General features: G+C 38.5%; 1 protein-coding gene across 1 annotated transcript; it reads left to right on the plus strand.

Annotated features, from left to right (window-relative positions):
- Window positions 1–2,334: 2,334 nt before the first annotated feature.
- FKBP14 (FKBP prolyl isomerase 14) lies at window positions 2,335–13,885 on the plus strand. Its single transcript, XM_006055663.4, has 4 exons — window positions 2,335–2,719; window positions 5,675–5,826; window positions 8,888–9,015; window positions 11,576–13,885. Exons 1-4 carry the CDS (start codon window positions 2,523–2,525, stop codon window positions 11,732–11,734), a joined length of 636 nt encoding a protein of 211 aa, XP_006055725.1. The 5' UTR covers window positions 2,335–2,522; the 3' UTR covers window positions 11,735–13,885.
- Window positions 13,886–15,011: the final 1,126 nt, after the last annotated feature.

Consider the following 15,011-nt stretch of genomic DNA (forward strand, 5'->3'; position numbering starts at 1 on the left):
ACCGCCTGCGCGCCGGTTCCCAAAATCCACCCCGGAGTTTAGCTGAGATGCCGGCGTGGCTGACCTAGTGAAAGAGGCCCGCAGGGAAAATGAGTCCGGGCGGGGAGGCTTGCGACTAGAGGGAGGGTGAGAAGGGAGTAGCTCCGGAGGCCTCTGGGACAAAGGGGAACACAGACTTGACTCTATGGTACCATAGATGGGTTCCACCTCCCGATGTTTGGGAGCCACCGTGGCCCCTTAGGGTGCCCGCTGGATTCTAGTCTTCAGAGTCTGTCTTATTTCAAGGCTAATTGATCCAACACACTTCAAGGATATTGAGGGGGTACCCAACCATAGGGCGTAAGGAGATGATGGGAATTTCACTATAGAACACTGTGAGTGACCAGGGAGCATAAACAGATCTTTAAACTCTAAACCCCCCGCTGCACGAAGTGTGGTCCGTGTACAGCCGCACTGAAGGCACCTGGGAGCTTGTCTGAATTGTAGGATCTTGATGCAAGGCCGCAAACTCCTGAAGATCTCTAGGGGGGATTCCCATGCATATTAAAGTGTGAGAAAGTTCAATGCTAAGGATATTTGACTAAGGAAAATGTTAACTATAGATTCTGTGGTAAAAGCAGGTTACAAAACAGTGTACAGTAGGATCCTAATTATTTTAGGCATATGTCAAAAAACTATGTGCCAAAATATTGATGACTATTTCTGTATGGTGGCGTTACAGATTTTTTTCTTTTTCTGTAGTGTAATCTAAAGAATTAAATAAAATCTCTTATTTGCAAAATCTGTTGCCAGAGTTCACAAATAAAAACAAAAATTAATTTGCTATTTATCTGAAATTCAAATTTAATTAGGCTCCTGTATTTTTTAATTATTTATTTTTAATGGGAGGATAATTGCTTTATAATGCTGTTTTGGTTTCTGCCATACAGCAACATGAATAAGCCATAGGTATACACATATCCCCTCCTTGAACCTCTCTCCCACCTCCCACCCCATCCCACAGATGGGTTGTCACAAAGCACTATGCTGTGACTCCTGTATTTTAACTGGAAACTGTAGTATTTTCCAGTTTCTTCCAAGTCAGCTTTAATGAACAAGTATTGCTTTTGAAATTATGCAAAAATGTAAAACAAAATCTTTAAACTTGGCCTGTATAATTCATAACTGTGATTACTATTTCTGCTTTAAAACAGAGGTCTGTATATCCTTATCCTTGATAGAGGCCATTATTGACCCTCTACACTTTTGTTGTTCCGTGGGCCAAGTTGTGTCGGGCTCTTCGGGATTCCATGGACTATAGCACACCAGGCTTCCCTGTCTCTCACCATCTCCCAGAGTTTGCCCAAGTTCATGTCCACTGAATCAATGATGCCATCCAACCATCTCATCCTTTGTCACCCTCTTCTGCCTTCAATCTTTCCCAGCAGCAGGGTCTTTTCTCATTATTGACCCTCTACACTAAGGTCATCTAAAATTATTAGTGACCATAATATTGTGTGGTGTTGTAGAATGAATCAGAAGATGTTGGGATGATAGAGCTCAACTGCTTTTGGGGCTGAATAACCTTAAGCAGGACACTTAACCTCTCCTAGCCAAAATATTATCTTTTAGAGGGATAAAAGAACTTGCCTTACCCACTGAATAGTGAGGTTCACGAAGAACCAGAAAGCACTTTGAAACCTAAACCACTGTTACATGCCTGCGTGCTCAGTCGCCTGAGTCTCTGCGATTCCATGAACTGTAGCCCACCAGGCTCCTCTGTTCATGGAATTTTCCAGGCAAGAATACTGGAGTGGGTTGCCATTTCCTACTCCAGGGGATCTTTCCCAACTAGGAATTGGGAACCAACTAGGAACCCGAGTCTCCAGCGTCTCCACCACTGGCAGGCAGATTCTTTACCACTGCTCCACCTGGGAAGCCCCCTTACCATACTTTTTGGTGTGCTTGGGGGGTGTTGGGGGGAAGGGGGCAGGCTCTCTCACCAACCGTGAGACGAAAGGAGCCTTTCCTGAGACCTGTGCCATTTCCCCTGGACCCAGGACTTCACACCCCTACGGATTCTTTACATCTCTGAATCTGTCTGAAGTTTTCGGTTAGCTTTGCTCCCCACCCCTCTCTCCAGTTCCTAAATTGTGAAATTCTGTAATCCCGGGGCCTTCAGGACCACTCCGGGTGGTTTGCTTCTGCGCTACCTCCCCTCAGCGGAACTGCAAATTGCAATATTGTGACACCATTGGCTTGAGAGACTCCTGAGGGACAGAATCACAAGCCAATGGGAGGCCGTCTTTCCAGGAGCCAGCGTTGTAAGAGCCAGTCAGGGCAGGGGTTGGGCTTAACTCTTTAGAGGTGAGTTCGCAAAGCGTGGGAAAGTTGTCGGTGGTGAATGTGCCACGTCTGCTAGGAAGGAGGGGAGTCATGACTTGCCAGAGGCTGTTGTCTTTAAGTCTTCAACTACTTTCTTAACTCTATGAGGTCGGGGGCCCTTTCTGTTTTTGTAGCAACTTCTTTCCTGCCCTGGCAACATGAGGCTTTTCTTGTGGAATGCAGTCCTGACACTGTTAGTAACTTGCTTGAGTGGGGCTCTCATCCCAGAACCAGAAGTGAAGATTGAAGTTCTCCAGAAGCCGTTCATCTGCCATCGCAAGACCAAAGGAGGGGATTTGATGTTGGTCCACTATGAAGGCTACTTAGAAAAGGACGGCTCTTTATTTCACTCCACGTAAGTAATTATACCCTTCGGGTAAAATAGTAAAAGAACCCAACCCACATATGCCAGCTCTTGGGCAGGGATAGTGGCGCGTACCAACTTTCTCTCTTTAAAAAAACTGAAATATCTAATTTCTTTCTATGGGGAAAGGAAGTTGTTGAAAGCCAATCTTATATAACAAGGCCTTTGAAGATCTTATTGGAAACATGTGCTCAGGATAAAGCAGTAATTTTTTTAATTATAAAAATTAGAACTAGAATTTCTGAAATACTGTAGAAATATCTAGGTGTATAATTAGGCAATAAGTAGAAAAGACTTAAAGGAATTCTCATTTCTCAAACTTTGATCCTGAGGGAAAATAACTTTGATGTAGGTGAAACTTTTCAGAGCAACTTCATGAGCAGAATATACTATCATTTATTTGCTTGATATAGGATATTTTAATGTTAGTTCATTGACTTACTTAAATTCTGTCCTGATAGATGATACTTTGGTCAAGGCACAGGACCATAATTCATTTCATTATTTCTTTCTAGAAATCAGACTACATTGACGTGTGTGGGTCTGGTTATGGAAGATTAATCCAATACCTACAGTGAAGGATTTTCAGGTGGTTACACTATCATTATTTCTGCTTCATAAAGAAAGAAATTGCAAAATGGAAGTCTTTTAAAAGTATAGTGATTTCCAATTAGGCATTGAATCTCTGATTCCATTCCAAACGTATTTACTGAACATTTCTTTATGTTAGCCCTTTTGTTTGATACTAGAGAAAATTTAAATATCTGACTTCTTTCCAGTTTCAACCATTCATTCATCTATCCATCAATCAAATCCTTACTGAGCGACCACAAGTCAGGCCCTAGGGATACAAAGATGACTAAGAGTGGGCTCTTCTCTAGCAGGACACTGTCTATAGAGGGGAAGGAAGACAAATAACTCATGACGTAAAGGACAGAATGTTCGAAGTGCTCACAAAGCGTAATGGACTCTAGAATTAATCATGCTCTAAAGGTGGGGAAAGAGAGCGACTTCCCAGAGATCATAACTGAGATGGGTCTTGAAAGATGGATGGAGGTTTTCTGGTGGAGAATGAGGAAGGGGGGACATCCCAGGTAGAGAGAATGACATGAATTAAAGCAGCAAAGTTTCATGGCCCTTCCTAGACCTTGTTTTCTGATAAACTGCCTTTACTGGGCATTCCGATCTGGTCTGTCATGACGTTCTGAAGTCAGTGGCACTCTTCTCTGAACTCTTGTTAGTCCTTGAAAAAAGTTCCAAGATGGTAGCCTGCCACTGAATTCTCAATAGCCCTATCTTTTTTTATCAATGAGGCCAGTGCCACGTTGGACATTAAACAATATTATGATTTGCGTTTGAAACTTTCAATTACATTTTTATTTTAGTCTGATCTATTTTAGGTCCAGCCTTTCAAGTCTCAGAACCAAAAGCCTGTGTGGACTTCAGTGTAAACCACTTGACATTATTTAACACTTTGCTACTGAAGTTCTAGTTTCTGATCAGGGGAGTATTGTCATGCAGCCTCCATGTAAATGGTCAAAACCTGCTAACTCTGAGTATTATAATGAAAGTACCACCAAATGATCGGTTTATAAAGTACGTTCATCATTTCAAGAACCATAACTTATGTGGTAAATGGCCTAAATCCTTTAGCATGACAGTAAACGTCCCAAAACTGTAACAGCACTGGGTACTGGATTCTTTCTTCTTTCTTTATTCTGTTCTAGCTTTCCTCTATGTTCTACAGTTGCCATTTTGCTACTTTGATCATGGGCCAAATTCAAGAAAAGCAGTGAGGGCCTTTACCTACATTTAGTAACCATGGTACTTGGGAAGCTTAGTAGAATAACTTCCAGTTCTCACCTACAAGAGAATAGGCCAGTTCCCTTATTGCACTGAAGTGACGTTAGTCTCTCAGTCATGTCCAACTCTTTGGGGTCCCATGGATTGTAGCCTGCCAGGCTTCTCTGTCCATCGAATTCTCTAGGCAAGAATACTGGAGTGGGTTGCCTCCCTCTTTGCAGGCAGATTCTTTACCATCTGAGCCACCAGAGAAGCCCCCTTATTGCACTGAATGAGTTAACTGGGTTAGATACTACTCAGCCCAGAAGGCCCTCCAGTAGCCCATCAGGTTGGCTTTCTTAGGCTGGCCTCTCATGAGCCAGGATATCTTGAACATTCACTTCTTCTCCAGTCTTTGAGGTGCCACTCTTCCAGACTGCCTTGCATAGCCCCACAATAAACACCTAGGGAGAGAATTAGACCAGGGTCTGAATGGGGATTCAGGGCTGAAGAGCAGCCTCTTGCACTTGTCAGAACCATCAGCAGGCTGTACATCAGGAAAGGTTTTAGAGAGGATATAAGATGCTGTGCTCTTGACTCTCCATTGTCCATGTGAGTATTCTTAGCCTCTCATCCTCCTTCCCAAACTCATCCATATTCCATTATTTTATCCCTCTCTGCACCCTAGTGGTCTCCCAGGGAAAGCATCACTGTGTGATTAAGACTTTGAACTTTGGAATACAAAGTTTGAACTTTGAACTTTGGTCAGATAGTGACACTTAACCTCAGTTTCCTCCACTGTACAATGGTGTAATAATAGTACTTATCTCATATGATCACTGTTAGACTTAAAAGAAGCAAAGCATTTAGATAATACTTGGTATACAACAAGGCTTCCCAGGTGGCACAGTGGTAAAAGAATTTGCCTGCCAGTGCAGGAGACACAGGAGACATGGGTTCCATCCCTGGATTGGAAAGATCCCCTGGAGAAGGAAGTGGCAACCCACTCCAGCATTCTTGCCTAGAGAGTCCTGTGGACACAGGAGCCTGGTGGGCTATAGTCCATGACATCGCAAAAAGTCAGACACAACTTAGCGACTGAGCATGAGCAGGAGCAATGATAAAGTTACTAAAGAGTCCAAATGTGTTTTCTTTCTGTTGTAGTCACAAACATAACAATGGTCAGCCCATTTGGTTCACCCTGGGCATCCTGGAGGCTCTCAAAGGTTGGGACCAGGGCTTGAAGGGAATGTGTGTAGGAGAGAAGAGAAAGCTCACCATTCCTCCTGCCTTGGGCTATGGAAAAGAAGGAAAAGGTAATAACAATTCTACATTTGTCCTACAGCATTATAATTCTTCTCTGGATTAGGCATAGAAGGTAGTAACTACTGTGTATTTTTTTTCAAGAAGTAAATTCAGGACTTGTATATCTTAGGAAAATATAATTATGTCTTGATTATCATTTGAAGTGGCCAATTAATCATAATATATAAATGGTCAACTGAACTATCAATGAAAAAATGTTCTGTAATCTCAACTTTGTTTACTATTGCTCACCAATATGGTGGGTTTTATTAAAATGGTAGTATTATATATATAACATAATGTTTACCATTTTGAAGTATATAGTTTAGTGGAATTAAGTACATTCACATTGTTGTGCCAGCATCACCATTGTCTCCCGGACTTTTTTATCCTCCCCAATTGAAACTTACTGATTTGTTTTAATAATGCAAAAAGAAAGACTACTCAATATAACTGTTTTGATGAGTTGAACATTTGAAATACAGATTATTAAGGCATTAAATGCAGTTTTAGATGTGAGCTGTGTATGAGTCACAACTGACATCTCCCATGACAGAGCTTTTATTGGAAGTTCTTTTCATCTTTGTTTTAAAATTGTTTTATGATTTATTTAAATAAATAATGGAATGACATGAAATGAGTTTAATAAAGCAGAAGCAACTGGGCTAGTTGGTCCAGGGAGCCTTTGTGCTAGTATTCTAGGGCAGCCAATAAAACCTGTTGTTTAGGTGGGAGACCATGCAGTTTACCACAGGGCTACTTATAAGAAGCCTAAAGATGTTTATATGCATGCATCCTATAATTCCTTCATTAGAATCTAACCTAAGGGAATAATCTGGTATTGGGGAAAGATTTATAAACAGAATGTCCATCACTATGTTATTTTTAATAGCTAAAAGACTGAAATCAACTTAAGTGTATAATAACAGAGGTGTAGCTAAATAAAATATGACCCAGTTATTTTAAAATGGCATTTCAGGGCTTCCCTGGTAGTCCAATGGCTAAGACTCCAACACTCTCAATGTAGCGGGCCCAGGTTTGATCCCTGGTCAGGGAACTAGATCCCACACACTGCAACTAAAAATCCTGTATGCCACAAAAAAGATCAAACATCCTGCGTGCTGCAACTAAGACCTGGCACAGCCAAATAAAACTAAATAAATATTTAAAATAAAATAGTATTTTAAACATTTAAAAAAATTATATCTAAAATATGTATGCTATAATGTTATATATAAAATTAGAAAAAGATATATATAGTATGATAGTAAGTATTAGGAAAAAATATATACACATACAAAGCAAATCACAAGGAAATAGAATGTTGATAATGGACAGTGGTTCTGGGAGTTATTTTTATTTTTGGTTCTATCTCTTCCACATTCTCTACATAATGAAGGCAAAAAGTTTAAGAAGTCATTAGAACTAGACATAAAACCACTCTGATGTAGTAAAAATACAGACTTCATAGCCTCCAAGCTTAACTGTTTATAAGGCGGGGACTATGGTTTCCTACCCCAGTTTCCTAAGAAGAACATAGGTGCCATATATGAAGTATTACATATTCTAAAATGGACCTTGCTATTCAAATCTTCTGCACTGAACAGGATTTATTACAAAATTCAATTCTTGTTTTAATAGTCATCCTTTTGGAGAATAAAATCAAGTATCTTAAAAATGTTTCTCTGATGTTCAACATAGACTTTCACTTTCCTGTATCTTTAACATTTCTCCTTTTAATATTTATGTAAATCTTCTGCAAAGAACAGGATTTACTAACAAAATTCAATTCTTATTTTAATAATGATCCTTTTAGAGGATAAAGTCAAGTATCTGACTTCTAATATATTCTTTCACTTTTCTGTATCTTTATTGTTTCACCTTTAATATTTATATAAATATTAAATGGTATTACTCCATTTCTGTCTATATAAGTGATATTAGTATATTAATATAAATACTAAATGGTATTAGTCCATGTCTCTTTCTCCATACTCCATTTAATTTGATTTTACTTTGTAACAAGTGGAGATCTGAATTTGAGTCATTTCCTTCAAACAGAGTCCCATGAAACTAATCCTGCTAACATGTACTTAAACACGAATTTTGTAGTTTTTTAGTACCATGTTTGCATGCCTCCTTTTGGAAAGATACCAGTTTTCTCCATGACCTCTAGTGCATGCCCTCTGCCTAGATCTGGAATGGTAAGCTTCAGCACACAGTGTAAGTTTTGTTGTTTGGATGCTTACAAATGCTCTTTCACGGGAATATGTGGGATGAGGGAGTGGGGCACTAAGAAATATTTGTAATCTTTACCCAGACCTGTATGTTAATTATACTTATAAGAAAACAAATTGGAAAAAAATAATGTCAGTTTCCCAGAAGTTTTTGGTTTTGTTTGTTTAGTTTTTTTTTTAAGGTCCCTGGGACTCTAACAAAGCTCCTTTCACTTTAAAAGATTTTTTATCTCCCTTCTCAGCAATTTGTTTTAACGTCTCCCCCTCCCATGGAATTTCCTCAACATGTGTTGAATTTGCTTCCAGATGAGAAAACCGAGACTTAGAGAAAGGCAGATGTGTTTTGTCCCAGGGTGAGCGCACCTTGTTATATGCTGCCTCCCACTGGTGGGGATGGCCATGCTGGATGTGTCTCTAGGCCAGGAGTTTCTGACCCAAAAGTTAGTAAATCACTTCTATTATAATTAACTCTGAATGAAAGCCTATTAAGTCATTCTTGACATATAATATGTACTCTTGTAATTATATTTGAAATTTAATGTTCAGACCATGAGGCATCTGTGTGTGTGTGTGTGTGTGTGTATGTGTGTGTACAAAACAATCTTTAATTGCGAGGTCAAAACACTCTCTTTTGGATCTAATAATTTGGATTGTTCTATCTTTATTCTATTTGTTTGAATAAACTATAAATAATTTCTCTATATGTGACAGTCTGAGAAATGTTCTTCATTTAATTCAGTTAAAATAGTATTTTGTTAATTACTGCAAATTTTCTATCATCTAAACTTTGTGATCTTTTTAATAAAACTTAACCCCCACCCTCTCTACGTGTCAGGTAAAATTCCCCCGGAAAGTACACTGATATTCAACATTGATCTCCTGGAGATTCGAAATGGACCAAGATCCCATGAGTCATTCCAAGAAATGGATCTTAATGATGACTGGAAACTCTCTAAAAATGAGGTGACCTTCCCTTTCTCTCTCTCTCTCTTCCCTTTTTCCTCCCTTCTTCCCTTCTTTTTTCCTTCCTTCCTTTTAACTCACTTTTTAAGAAATATATTTTTAAATAAAATTTATTTTATTGTGTAAAATGTTATTTATAAGTTTTCTTAAACACTGATGCTTTGAAAATTGCCTTTTTTTTTTCCATAGGAAATCATTGTATTGGAGAAAAGTATATTGAGACTTCCCATTCTTTTGCTTTTTTTCTCCTTAATGCAGTAGGATTCACTGTATCTTGCTCTTGCCCTTTTTTTTTTAAACTTTTTTTTTTGTATTGTGGTGTAGCCGATTAACAGTCAGGTAAATAGCAAAGGGACTCAGCCATACATATACAAATATCCATACTCCCCCAAACTCCCCTCCCATCCAGGCTGCCACATAACATTGAGCAGAGTTTTATGTGCTATATAGTAGGTCCTTGTTGGTTATCCATTGTAAATATAGCAGTTTGTAGCAGATCCTCCCAAACTCCCTAAGTATCCCTTCCCTTCTTCCTTTCTTCCCCCTTGCCCAGAGTTTTTGAAGATCTGTTTTACCAAGACAAATTACTGTTTTGGAGTTACTGTGTAAGAAACATAGATGTCCTGCATAATATCACTGGTTGTTAAATGGAGTTGTATAGTGATTGTCTAGCAGTTAGCAGCAGCAAGGAGATCACATGCTCAGTTTTGCTCAGGATAGGAGATCCCAGTCTTGATTTTTCATAGAAGCAGACAGACCTTTCCCAGCTCCCTCAAGGTCCTGGTGTTGAGAAAGAGGAAAGGAAGAGGACTTCTCTATATAATTTATTTAGGCTTTTGCAGCCATTGCTACACATACATGTCTTAGTCTGGCTTCTGTGGGGAAAGAAATGGAGAAAGATCTGTATCCTTAAATTTTTTGTCTACTCATATTCTCCATTATGGGCTTCCCTGACAGCTCGTTGGTAAAGAATCCACCTGCAATGCAGGAGACCCTCGTTCAATTCCTGGATTGGGAAGATCCGCTGGAGAAGGGATAGGCTACCCACTCCAGTATTCTTGGGCTTCCCTTGTGGCTCATCTGGTAAAGAATCCGCCTTCAATGTGGGAGACCTGGATTCGATCCTTGTGTTGGGAATATCCCCTGGGGAAGGGAAAGACTACCCACTCCAGTATTCTGGCCTGGAGAATTCCATGGACTGTATGTATAGTATAGTCCATGGAATCTCAAAGGATTGGACACAACTGAGTCATTCCCCCCATTCTCCATTATGGCTTGGCTGGTCAGAAATCAAGTCCCTTTTTATGCTTTCATCCATTTCATTCCAATGACCAGGAAATGATTGAGTCTTGAATAAGATATGTTGTTATAAACCACAGGGTCATGATCCACAGCTACTAAATTTATAACACCTCAGAGTGTTTGTCAGTCATGAACTTTTTTCTGTCCAAGATAAATTTGAATTCCCTTTCATTTAAAAAATCCTGAATAAACAACACATTCACATGGTTCAAGGAAATCAATTCAATATAAAAAGATTTATTAAGAAGTCATTCTCCCACCTATATCCTCTTCTACCATGTGACCTTCCCCTTCCTATCCAGTTTTATTAGTTTCAAATGTATTCTTCTAGGTATTTCTTTATCCAAATACTAGCAAACATGAATATATAGTTTTCTTTCCCCCTTGCTTACACAAAAAGCAGCATACTACGCATACTGTTTGGCATCTCACTTTATTCACATAATATACCCTGGAGACCGGTTCTACCTTAGCCCATCTATTATCACCGCCTCTCCCGCTTTTTTCAACTGCATTACATCCCCTTAATCTTAAAAATAAATGTGCACGTTATGTTTGCATATTGGTGGTAGGGGGAGGAGAGAAGGTTTGAAATGCTTATCTAACAGAGGAATAATAGGGATATGATTAAAAATGAAAATACAGTTGAACTGCATTATGGTGAATCTAGTAGGTAATTGGAGGTAATATTTTGTTTATATATTCAAATATCTGTGTAAAAATGGAAATTTTTAGTCTAAATACTCATCAGTCTGGATTTTGCTTTAATCTCTGAGATCGAAAGGTCAAGTGGCATGATCACACCGAGGTCCAGAGCAGCTATAATCCTTATGTTTGCCTCCGGGCAGTATTCAGTGTCTGCCATAGCACTATTTGTTCTTGTTTACTTGCATCCAACTCTTTTGTGATCCCATGGACTGTAGTCTGCCAGCCTCCTTGTCCATGGGATTTCCCAGACAAGAATACTGGAGTGGGTTGCCCTTTCCTTCTCCAGGTGATCTTCCCGACCCAGGGATAGAACGTGAGTCTCCTGCATTGAAGGTGGATTCTTTACCACTGAGCCGCCTGGGAAGCCCACAGCACTAAAGAAACAGCTTTTCAGGGGAAAAGTTCTTTATAACTCTTTTACTATCATATGTAGCTGTTTAGTAGTTGTTATATATAATTAAATGCACTACCCATCTAGTCTATAATATTGATTAGCTCAATGTGGGTGTCTTATGAATCTGAATTATTAATGTGACACATTATTTTGTAGGTTAAAGTGTATTTAAAGAAGGAGTTTGAAAAGCATGGTGCAGTGGTGAATGAAAGTCATCATGATGTTTTGGTAGAGGATATTTTTGATAAAGAAGATGAAGACAAAGATGGATTTATATCTGCCAGAGAATTTACATATAAACATGATGAATTATAGACACACGTCTCCCATTTTACATGGCATCCATCCTTAAGAGCAAGGGTAATCATCCTGAAAGAAAGTCTTATTTGTTAACTATGTTCTGTTCATGCTTTGTTTTTTTTTATTTTTATATATTTTTCTGAATATTATTTGAAGAACCCCTTAGGGCTTCTAAGTACATTTATTTCTGGTAAGTTATTGGGAAGAAAAAGGTGATCTGTTTTTGAAGAGAAGACTTCTGGACCATTTTTAACTTTCACATGTGAAGCTGTATGTTTTACTTACATACATGTAGTTTTAAAATATTGCAACCAGGAGCGTGCCCCACATAAGAACAGGTTACAGCACAGATCAGCACCCTCTATTTCTTTTTCCCTCATCTCGAAGTTAGATGCTGATATTTGAAAAGCCTTTAGCAATAACCCAAGGCTTATTATTTTCATGTTGTAATGAAACAGTGTGCCTGTTACTGCTTTTGAGTCTCTGCTTAAGGAAAACAGGAAAATGGTTGTTGAGCTCTACTTTTAAGTTACTGCTTTACTGAGGAGATGTGCAATGCTGAAGTGAGTAACAAAATTCATAATTTATAAATGTTTACTTTGAAATATTCTGCCTGGGATTTAAGCTACATAACTAGCAATGAATCACCTACCATGATTAACAGAACAAATTATTTATGTGTTTATTTCTTTATAATAAAATGTGTCAAAATATTGCAAAGGAGGTGAAGAGTTGGAATGAGTCACTGTTTACTTTTTAAGGCTAGCAGATTGCCCTTCCTCATTCTTTAATCGATAAATGTCTATAACTAATGTGTTATACTACAGTAACATTGTCTTATAAGAGAAATTAATGATACAATAAAAAATTTCCTATTTCTGCCTCATCAAAAAAAAAAAAAATGAGGCAGACCCACAGTAGCTACTATTTTTTTTTAATTTTTATTGAGTATAGTTGCTTTACAATGTTGTGTAGTTCACATTAGTTCACAGTGGCTACCTTTGAATAGAGGTCTATCACGAGTCAAAAGTTAATTATTTTATAACTTTATCTTAAATTGGAATTCTTCCCTAATACTTTTTAAAAATACCCAAACCTCATTTGCTAAGAAGAGTAAGTTTACAAAGTGATCTCAAGTGCATCATTGTCTGATTCTCACTAAGCCTATGAAAAAAAGAGATCTTACTGTACCTATTTTATAAATGAGGAAGTTGTCATTCAGAGAGATTGATTGGTGTGCCCAAGGTCAATCAATAACTAACTTGTAGACCCAGATTTCAATCCCCAAGTTAAGTATCTTTCTACTGCCCTCTGGTATTGAAAAGGATTCTGTCTTCAGTTTGCTCTCCTAGTAGTCAACTCTGTTTTTTGTCCTTGGATCCTTATCCTTTGAAGATAGTTAACTGGCTGTATGTGGTGCTTTTCAAATCCCATGATCCAGAAATGTCTCTGGTCTAATTGAATAATCTTAGGGTGAGCACTGAATTGCCTCAAAAACCCTAGGGGCGAGAGGGTCCAGGCATGTGTCTTAGTCGTTTCATTCGTGTTTACCTCTGGTACTTATGAACAATTACTACATCATGTATGGACTACTTTCACTGATTATATATGGACATTTTCATCACTAAAACAGGAAGTTCTTGGGAAGAACATAAATAACACCTTTCTCTGATGAAATCACCTATATTTAGAAAACTCTTAAGTTGTCACTGCTGTTTTCCTCAACTTGAAGGACTTACAAACCACAATACAGAAAGCTTTGTACTGTATTATTGAGGGAAAGAAAGTGGCTTGTCATCCCGTGCTATATTGTATAAACATTACTGATGATGCTATCTATGGTGGAGGAGGAAAGGAAAAAGAATTTTGGTTATTCAGGGAGCATATTATTTATCTTGTATGAATTTGGATCAATTCCCACCTAAATATTTAGATACAAGCATGAAATGACAGCATATAAATAGGTTATGGTTGTTTTTACATTATCTGCCTGTTTAGTGTAGCAGCATCTTTGCACTACTTTTCATTCGTAAGAATAATCAGACATGAACTGTGACTCCACTTGTATATAATTTGCCTCAGTAATACTGCTAAGATATGTTATATTTAAATTTCAGCAACTCTGTTGTGGTATTCTTTTCAAAATAAAGTTTATTTGGGAAATAATTGGTTTTGTGAAAAATTCTTCAAGCCCCAGGTGACTCAGCAGCTTTATTGATTTTCTAACTGTTATTCTCGGTCTTACATTGAAACTAAGTGAGGAAAATGAACAGGTAAAGTGAGGAGAGGGGTGTGATGACATTTTGAATGTGTCTTTGGTTATCCACTCTGTTTAGATATATTTGTAAAGAAAGCTGTGGTGTGGTTTCAATTGTTTTGAAATTAGCATCAAACTATTAAGGGCAAGAAAATTAGAGATACCAAGGGAACATTTCATGCAAAGATGGGCTCAATAAAGGACAGAAATGGTATGGACCTAACAGAAGCAGAAGATATTAAAAAAAGATGGCAAGAATACATAGAAGAACTATACAAAAAGATCTTCATGACCCAGGTAATCACGATGGTGTGATCACTGACCTAGAGCCAGACATCCTGGAATGTGAAGTCAAGTGGGCCTTAGAAAGCATCACTATGAACAAAGCTAGTGGAGGTGATGAATTCCAGTTGAGCTATTTCAAATCCTGAAAGATGATGCTGTGAAAGTGCTGCACTCAATATGCAAGCAAATTTGGAAAACTCAGCAGTGGCCACAGAACTGGAAAAGGTCAGTTTTCATTCCAATCCCAAAGAAAGGCAATGCCAAAGAATGCTCAAACTACTACACAATTGCACTCATCTCACACGCTAGTAAAGTAATGCTCAAAATTCTCCAAGCCAGTCTTCAGCAATACATGAACCGTGAACTTCCAGATGTTCAAGCTGGTTTTAGAAAAGGCAGAGGAACCAGAGATCAAATTGCCAACATCCGCTGGATCATGGAAAAAGCAAGAGAGTTCCAGAAAAAACATCTATTTCTGCTTTATTGACCATGCCAAAGCCTTTGACTGTGTGGATCACAATAAACTGTGGAAAATTCTGAAAGAGATGGGAATACCAGACCACCTGACCTGCCTCTTGAGAAACCTATATGCAGGTCAGGAAGCAACAGTTAGAACTGGACATGGAACAACAGACTGGTTCCAAATAGGAAAAGGAGTACGCCAAGGCTGTATATTGTCACCCTGCTTTTTTAACTTCTATGCAGAGTACATCATGAGAAACGCTGGGCTGGAAGAAGCACAAGCTGGAA

The sequence above is a fragment of the Bubalus bubalis genome, chromosome 8 (assembly GCF_019923935.1).
Source record: "Bubalus bubalis isolate 160015118507 breed Murrah chromosome 8, NDDB_SH_1, whole genome shotgun sequence".
NCBI lineage: Eukaryota > Metazoa > Chordata > Mammalia > Artiodactyla > Bovidae > Bubalus > Bubalus bubalis.

Bases quoted from the DNA above. Each gene is read 5' to 3' on its own strand.
- FKBP14 (XM_006055663.4), top strand. From the start codon at position 2,523: ATGAGGCTTTTCTTGTGGAATGCAGTCCTGACACTGTTAGTAACTTGC. The intron at 2,720-5,674 runs GTAAGTAATTAT...TTTCTGTTGTAG, and splicing joins GGCTCTTTATTTCACTCCAC to TCACAAACATAACAATGGTC. The intron at 9,016-11,575 runs GTGACCTTCCCT...ATTATTTTGTAG, and splicing joins GGAAACTCTCTAAAAATGAG to GTTAAAGTGTATTTAAAGAA.